Source organism: Rattus norvegicus, chromosome 7 (assembly GCF_021556685.1).
Source record: "Rattus norvegicus strain SHRSP/BbbUtx chromosome 7, alternate assembly SHRSP_T2T, whole genome shotgun sequence".
Taxonomy (NCBI): Eukaryota; Metazoa; Chordata; class Mammalia; order Rodentia; family Muridae; genus Rattus; species Rattus norvegicus.
Window position 1 is genome coordinate 142,710,418 of NC_141540.1, and position 8,869 is coordinate 142,719,286.

The following is an 8,869-nucleotide window of genomic DNA, read 5'->3' on the forward strand; positions in this document are numbered from 1 at the left end:
GCCCAACACACACCATCACTAAAAATAGACTCTGTACATCTGGAGGGTTGGGAAACCAGACCTCCTAGGTCCCTGGTGAGGAAATAGAGAAGGCTGAAGGACACAAGGAATTCGTGTCTCTGGCCAAGGACAGGCGCAAGAACAGGGCGGTCCTTACTTCCATGCCCCGCTCAGCCACTCTGATGCCTGAGCTCTGGGGAACAGCACAGCTGACTCTCTCAGATAGGACCACCCAAAACCTGATTCCTCAATGAATGTGCTGCAAACCTCAAGGGAACATGGATATCTGAGACCCTGCCGTAAACTGTAAGAGGCTATGCACTGGTAAAGAACCACACTCCGTGGACAGACCGGCTTCCAACAAGACATTCTCTTGGAACAGCCTGGAGGACAAGGACTTCCCTGCCCTGCACACCCAGCTTCTATATCCTCCTGCCCATCCCCTCCCACCTACATGAATACATACACAGAGCAAGGCTAGTTGATACAGCCAGCTGAGGCTTTATTTTGGAAAATACAATTGAGTTGGGCATTGGCATATCCCAGATAGGAAATTCCTCCCAAGGTTGGCCAGAGGTTTAGGGCTGGTACTCTGGCTGGTCCCTAGTTCCCTGCACTCTGCCATACAGCTGTCTCCCCTTGACCCCTGAGCAGCTGCAGGACCTCAGGCTGGCAATGACTTCAGTGGCCATTCACTTGGACATGATGTCAGAAGACTCAGACACCAGTTTCCCATCTCGGGTTTCAATCTTCTTCACGACCACAGCCTTGGTGCGGCTATAAGTGCTGGATCCCCCAACAGAACCGAAGCCGGGCTGGAAAGAGCTCATTCCATAGCTGAAGCCGGGGCTAGTGAGTCCCCCGTAGGATGAACTCAGTCCTCCTGGTCCGGGACAAAGGATACAGACAGCCGTGTGAGCACAGGCTTAGAGCCCCTTCTCCCTAGTCACCCACTGACAACCACAGATGGAGAGGTTGGGCTAGACCTGACCGATCCCTGCCTGGTCACTACTCGGCTATGTGGAGAAGCAGACCGAACATGGAAAAGGCTCCCCTTTAAGCCGCATGTCCCTGACTGGCACTCAAACAAGCTGGTCTCTCAAGCTAGATGGAGGGAGTTTTGAAGTTTGCAAAATGTGAAGACACAAAAAAGAATAACACACGTTAGGGACTTGGCACAGGTGCAGCACACAGCTAGCATGTGTGTGGGACTCCACTACTGGGCATTCTGTTTGGGTCCTTAGTCTGTCACCAATCATCCTGGAGCTGTCACCTGCTCTTCAGCACAGCGTCTCTCAGAGCCCCGATCTCCTGGGCCCCCTACCCTCCATCCCCAAGGCCCAGGATACTCACCTGCGTAGCCACTGGTGGTCTTCGTGTGGATGCTCATGTTCTGCATCCCAGACTCCAGCCTGAAACCAGACACGTGGAGTGTCAGGGCCAGAGCAGAATCCAAGTCCCAGGAGGGCTCCCCTCCCCATTCCAGGTATTCTGAGACCTACAAACCCACCTGCTCTCCTCGCCCTCCAGCAGCTTGCGGTAGGTGGCGATCTCGATGTCAAGCGCCAGCTTCACGTTCATCAGCTCCTGGTACTCGCGCAGCTGCCGGGCCATGTCCTGCTTGGCCTTCTGCAGGGCATTCTTCAGATCCTCCAGCTTGGCATTGGCATCCTTCACGGCCAGTTCCCCACGCTGCTCTGCATCAGCAATGGCCGCCTCCAGGGTTGCCCTCTGTGGGGAAGGAGACATATGAGCACCCAGGTGGCATCTGGTGTATGTCCCTCCCTAAGACCCATCCACATTGAGCTTCTTTGTGTTGTCATTTGTTTTGAAGCCCAGGCTGGCCTTGAACTTACAGCAACCCTCCTTTTGCAGCCTACCAATCACCAGTGCGTAGCACCACACCCGGTTCTATGCTGTACTGAGCCCAGGACTTTGGGCTGCTAGGCAAGTCCTTGAGCAAACTGAGCTACATGCTCAGCTTGAGCTTGAGCTTCTTTGAGGGTCTCTCCTCCCTTAGACCATCTCCATCCAGCCAAAAGGGAAGTTCTACAGGTGGCAGTGAGCTAGCACAGGAAGCAATGGGAGCCGGTGTCAACTATTTCCCCTCACACTTCCACCAGTGGCAGTGTAGGGGCTCTGCTTGAACCAGACCAGATCCCTGCCTCCTAGAGTTTCCACGAGGCAGCAAAACCCGCCATTGCCCTGCACGTGGTAGACTAAGGAGAGAAGGCCCGGGGGCCTGGACTCTAGCTAACACACAGAGCTCTTCTCCAGATGCTACCCACAAAGAATCTCAGCATCCCGTAGCTTCCCCACAGCAATGGAGACAGCTGACTAGGAAGCTGCCCCTGCCACTCTCAACCCTGATCACAGACTCCTTCCCCCTTTCCTCCCTGACCCCTCTTCCCAGACCCAGCCAAGCCCACCAGTACCTGGCCTTTGAGGGCGTCAATCTCCGCCTGCAGGCGGCTGATGTTACGGTTCATCTCAGAGATCTCCGTCTTCGAGCGACGTAGATCATCCCCGTGCTTCCCAGCCAGGGTCTGCAATTCCTCATACTGCAGGGGCAAGGGGGGAAGTGAGATTTTAGCTGAAATTTCACTCACCAAGCTCCTACATATGTGCAGAAACGTGTGCACACGCATGCTCACACACTCACACACACTCTCACACACATACACATGCACACACCAGTGAAGGCCCCTCTCCAGAACTCCAGGCTTCCATCGTGCCAAGCCAGCCCACAGCAGGCAGAGTGGAATTTGGTACTCTGTTCCCTCCTAACCATCCAGGGCACAGAACTGGCCAGGAAGGGAGGCTCAGGCTTGTGGCCCCGTTCTTTACCTTAATCTGGTACATGGTTTCGGCCTCAGCTCGGCTGCGGTTGGCGATCTCCTCATACTGGGCACGAACTTCAGCAATGATGCTGTCCATGTCCAGGGAGCGGCTGTTGTCCATGGACAGCACCACAGACGTGTCTGAGATCTGAGACTGCAGCTCACGGATCTCCTGTGGGGCAAGTGGGGAGGGGTGGTGGTAAGGCTCTGTCCCTGTTCACAGGACTCTTTGCAATGTGGCAAAGGAACAAGCGAGAGCCAGGGTGTGAAGACGTCAAATGCACAGTGGAAGGGAGTCTCGGGGTTAGGGTCAAAACTCTGAGCCATGAAGGGAGGCATCAAGAGAAACCTGAAGTTAGTTAGGCAAACTGCCAAGGGGAAGGGGGTCTTCAAAACAGCTCAAAGACCAGGGGAGGGGCTTTGAGAACACCATGAGCCTAAGTTAGGCTGTGAGAGGACCTGAGATAGGTCAGTTCACTCCTCAGCTCATTTGCCCATCTCAAGCAGGGGGCGGAGCCTCTACAACAATTTTAACAGCTGCAGCCTGTTGGCTGGGCGCCAGAGTGGGACGCTGGCAGGCTGGCGGGCTGGAGGGCCAGCCCACTCCAGCCCCTGAGAATGAACATACCTCTTCATGGATCTGCCGGAGGAAGTTGATCTCGTCGGTCAGTCCTTCCAGGCGGGACTCAAGCTCCACCTTGTTCATGTAGGCTTCATCCACATCCTGAAGGTAGGGAGAGGAGCCCGAGTTCAGTGCTCAGGGGCTCCCAGCATCTACCCATGGTTGATACTTGGTGCTGATCCTACAACCTAGCCTCTTTCTCCCTGGATCCCAGCCACGCATTTTATTATTATTATTATTATTATTATTATTATTATTATTATTATTGTCTTCATTGTTGTTATTTATTTACTTATTATTATGTATTTATTTCATGTACATTGGTATTCTGCCTGCATGTGTATCTACGTGAGGGTCTCAGAGCCTCTGAACCTGGAGTTACAGACAGTTGTGAGCTGCCATGTGGCTGCTGGGAATCGAACCCGGATCCTCTGGAAGAGCATCCAGTGCTCTCAACTGCTGAGCCATCTCTCCAGCCAAGTACCGTTATCTCTGCTTCCTGCTCCCACCCACATCCCTCCCCCTTCAGAAAGCTAAGGCTAGACAGCTAACCTTGTCCAACTTGATATCTGGTATACTATCTAACTTCAGGAAGTTAACTCTCTGTCCTGCCTACCTTTCTACTGTTATCTAGAAGGCATCGAATGGCAAAAGAATCTGTCTTGTTACTTAGAAAGCAATGAGCTCATCAGAAAATCCCAGAGAATTCCTAGTCTAAGCCCCAAAGCCATGCCTCCTGCATCTACATATAGGTAAGATGACCTCGTCTTTCTTCTCTATTTTTTAAATTAATTTTCATCACGTTTAATTATGCGTGTGTGTATTTCTGCACGTGGCTATGCACACACAAGTTCAGGCGCCCTCCCAGGCCTGAAGCATCGGATCCCCTGGAGCTGCAGTTACAGGCAGTTGTGAGCCATTTGATATGATACAGGCAATAGGAACTGAATTCCGTCCTCTGGAAGGAAGGCAAGTGCTCTTAAGCTCCGCCCCATCTCTGTAGCCCCGCCCCCCCAGACCCTCACCTTCTTGATGAGGACAAACTCATTCTCCATCTCTGTACGCTTGTTGATCTCATCCTCATACCTGGTAAGGAAAGACCTGGAGTCAGTGGGCGAAGGTGAGGGCAAAGGCTGCCCTGGGTCTGCTGCCGCTGCCGGGGACGGAGCCCAAGGCTTTGCAAAAGCGCTAAATGTGTGCACCCCTATCCCACCTTGCTTTCTAAGGGGAGATGAATATCTTAGTTCAGAGATGTAGGGCGAGCAAGGCTGGTCCTTCTGCCCTCCATACCCACTCCCCAACCCCCACCCAACCTTACTTTCAGTCAATGGGGAGGCCTAGAGCAGGAAAGCACTCTCCAAATACACATCAGACTTGGCATGCTAAGAGAGGGGGCCTGGAGCTTGTCACCTCAGGGCACTCTCTGGGGAGCTTGCCAGATCACAGATGTTAGAGTAAATGTGAGGACTACTAGTGCTCGCTCTCTCTCTCTCTCTCTCTCTCTTCTCTCTCTCTCTCATCTAAGTGCAAAATAAATAATAAATAAATAAAATCTTACTATGTAGCTCTGGCTGGCCTAGAACTCACTGGGAAATTAGGCTGTGCTTGTGTAACCCCTCCCCACCCCCCGTCCCCTGAGTGACTATTACAAATATGCACCACCAAACACAGCTTAGGCACGCTATCTAACCCGGAAATGTGTTGCCCTGTGGTAGACCAGTCCTGAGACTGAAGCAAAACTGACCATAGGACGGCAGGACCAAACTGCCCATAAGCAGAGGGTCTCAAGAACATAAGGCCTCTGTCCCCAAAAAAGAGGGCTTTATTCAGGGAGGGGCTCACTTATTCTTGAAGTCCTCCACCAGGCCCTGCATGTTGCCAAGCTCCACCTCCAGCTTCAGCTTCTCCTGGCCCAGGGCTTCCAGCTGCCGACGGAGGTTGTTGATGTAACTCTCAAACATGTTGTCCATGTTGCTCCTGGATGTCTTCTGCTGTTGCAGCAAGCTCCATTTGGTCTCCAGCATCTTGTTCTGCTGCTCCAGGAAGCGTACCTGCGTGGGAAGAACACAGAAAAAAAGAGAGCCCACGTAAGGCTAGGGTCAGGATCCGAAGGGAGACAATCACCATCTCTTCCCATGGTCACATATGACCTGGGGAAATAGCTCAGTGTCGAGCGGCATTGGGAGCCAGGTTCCTCCTGGGGACCGAACCCAGGGCCTTGCGCTCGCTGGACAAGCGCTCTACCGCTGAGCTAAAGCCCCAACCCCTCCAGCACTCGGGATGGGAGAGGCTAACGACAGCCGAGGGGCTTTCATTTGCATAGACAATACGTCACAGCCTCGTTTCCTAAAGGTCTGTTCGATTGAGAATGGTATCGACGATCGTTTGATGGGATCTTGAACAAAGGTCCTGGAAATTTAAGGGAAATTTCTCCTCCCTGCATCCAGGAATGCTTGCTAGGGCTCCTACAGCAACACTGCTGGTACCCTGAGCTGTGTGTGTAACTTGGTCTGGGTCTCCCAAACCCTTCAAATGCCTCCAGAAGCTCAGGCAGAGACTTTGAGGAGTCTCCACAGAGGGCCCACTTTTAGCAGACTGTGAGGCAAGAGAACAGGTACGTGTGTCTCCTAACATCCTTCCCACCCTGCTGGAGCAGCCTTGGAGACCCTCAGCCTTGGGTGTCCCGCCACCCTCTTGCCCACTATCCAAAACCCTTCCCCCTTCACATCTTGGAGTATGCAATCCAAGACATGGCAAGGAGAACGTCTTGTAAGAATAATAGCCTGAATGCTATTTAAGCTGGAGAAACTAGAAAGAAGACATCCTGAGGGTACAATCAGATTACTTTCCCACAACCCACGATATAAATCCTGTCTTCCCTGTAATTACTTAAAATAACCCAAGTAATTCTAGCATTTCATCCTAAAGGAATGCTGATTTCGGGCCAGGTGCTGCCAAAGCTCCTCCCACTTTGAGCTGAACAGGCCAGAGAAACCGATTTGAGGCCTGCCTTGTCCATTTTACAGATAAGGAAGTCAAACCTGACAAAGATGGGCCACCGGAAAAAACTGCGGGACCCTGTAACCACGAGGCACACGCCACGTCTGTGCCAACAGCTCCCCATCGAGACTCAGTGTGACGCTAGAGGCCCCTGGAGCTAGCAAGCCCTAGTGAAGAAGAGGCAGACGCTCCCTGGACGTCCGATTCCACCGGCTCAGTCCCGTGTTTTCCCTCCTCCCGTTCCCACACCGCCTCTCAGGAGCTGGTCAGCAGAAAGGGCCAATCGTCCCGAGGCCACTGAGCCACAGGACTGCAAACCCTGGCCTAGCTTTCGACTTGCAAAGGAACCAGGCAGTTGGGGCGGAGCCAGGGTAGAAAGCTTGAAAGGGGTACAAGGGCCAAACTCGCAGAGGGGCGTGGGCAGGCCGACGCTATCTGGGGTCATAAACTCCGGTTTTAACAGGTCCTGAAACAGGAGCGGAGTGTCCAACGCCCGCAGACTTTGAATCCCGCACGGGGCTTCCCGAGGCGGAGCCCCGAGACTCCCCCTCCCCACCCCGCCCCCGCCGCTTCGCGGAGCTCCTCCTGGTGGAAGGGCAGACCCAAGACCTCCGCCCTGGCTCTGCAGCGGCCCCGCCCACACTGGAGCGGGCAGGGGCCGAGCAGTGACTCAGCCTGGAACCCCCACTCTCTGCTCTGGCCTTGGGCACCAAAGACTTCCATCTGAGCTCGTCGGGTTCAATCAAGACACTGTAACCTTCTAAAACTCTCACACACCCTCCATTATTTAACAGGAAGATAGAAAAATGCACTGAGCACCAAGAGGAAACCTTGGGGCAGTTCTGGGGGCCGGGGTTCGGGGTGGGAGCGTCCCTGCCACCAGAGAGCAAAGCGACAAGGAAGGGACCAGGCCTGCCAGTGGTTGGGGAGGTGTCCCAGGATTTAGTCACAAGCACTTCAGACCCTCTCGGCTCAAACTAAAGTGTGTGAGAGAAGTAGAAGAAAGTGTGGCCAGGGTGAGTGGGTCCCAACAGGAGCTTATGCGGGGCCAGAGATGTACCCATCTCTGTGACTGCAGAAGAAAGAGCGCGGGACGGCTAGTCGGGCAGAGAGGGCTCTCACCTTGTCAATGAAAGAGGCGAACTTGTTGTTCAGGGTCTTGATCTGCTCTTTCTCCTGAGTGCGCACAGCCTGGATGTTGGGGTCCACCTCCAGCTTCAAGGGGTTCAGCAGGCTCTGGTTCACCGTGACCGCCGTGATGCCCCCGACACCAGCCCCGCCAAAGCCGCCCAGGCTTCCGCGGAAGCTGCTGCTGCTGCTGCCCACCCGGGAAAAGCTGGAAGAGCTGATGCGGGCACCGGGTCCACTCGTGAACGAGCGGCTGCTGAAGGCCCGGGGACCGGAGGTGGACATCTTGTAGGATTTCTGAGTCACCCTGACGGACATGGTGAAGTCTGGAGTGAAGGCAGTGAGCTGAAGACGGAGGTTCGAGAGCGAGCGGAGCAGCTGCTTCTAGACGGTGGGACAGCGCCCAGCAAAGGCCCTTTATAAAAGAAGAGCCCAGCCCCAGGGGAGGGAAAAGGGCCTCTTACCTGAGTGGCTAGACACTAGAGGGCAGGGCCTAACCCAACATCTGCAACCTCCGGACAGGACTCAGGTGAGGGCAGCAGAGAGCTGCTCCCATCCGGGATCCCTCTCCAACCCCACCCTAAAAAATCAATCCGGGACAGAGCAGTTGAGCCCTGTGAAGGCAGGAAGAGAGCCTGGGATCTCTGAGCATAGAGACCTAAGCTGTTTTATCTCCTGTCCTCCTGTGAGAGCTACTCTGGGAGGTCTGGGCAGAAAGGGTCCCCAGGCATTTTAGTTTTAAACAAACAAACAAACAGATTCTCAAGTCAACCAGGTTACTTGAACTCGCTAGAAGTTAAAACTCACGGAAGGTTGGACGGACCCTTCCTCAGAGGTCACATAACAGATATGCTGTAGGTTCTCAACCAGTGGGTTGCAACACCTCCTTAGGGATAGAGCCACACCTTCCCAGAGGTGACATATCAAATACCCTATGGTTCCGAATCTGGGGTCACAACCCCTTTGTGGGATAAGTACCCTAGAGCCTAACCAAAGCCAGAACCCACCTTTACCACCCACCCCACCACATCTGGCTGGCCTCTCCTAATACCTCCAAGAGACCTCCTTTAGGTGGGGCTGGCCAGGCTGGCCAGCAGGGCCCTTCCATTCCCAAGCTCCTGTTTGCCTTGTCCATCCAGGTTACAGTTTACATCACCATCCCACGCCCCGCTATCTGTGAGGCACCCCGCACCCATAGCCTGGCAAAGTGGGGGGTAGATATTTGCAGAATGAATGAACACATGCTTCTAGCTCTGCTTGTCCAAGACAAATCAAACAC

At 53.9% G+C, this 8,869-nt stretch overlaps 1 protein-coding gene across 1 annotated transcript; it reads right to left on the reverse strand.

The window, feature by feature from the left end:
• Positions 1 to 478: 478 nt before the first annotated feature.
• Positions 479 to 7,908, reverse strand: Krt8 (keratin 8). Its single transcript, NM_199370.1, is given in 9 exon segments — positions 479 to 883; positions 1,354 to 1,412; positions 1,511 to 1,731; positions 2,436 to 2,561; positions 2,848 to 3,012; positions 3,469 to 3,564; positions 4,488 to 4,548; positions 5,305 to 5,513; positions 7,585 to 7,908. Coding segments are annotated over 9 exon segments (1,452 nt in total). The 3' UTR covers positions 479 to 692.
• Between the last annotated feature and the right edge of the window lie 961 nt (positions 7,909 to 8,869).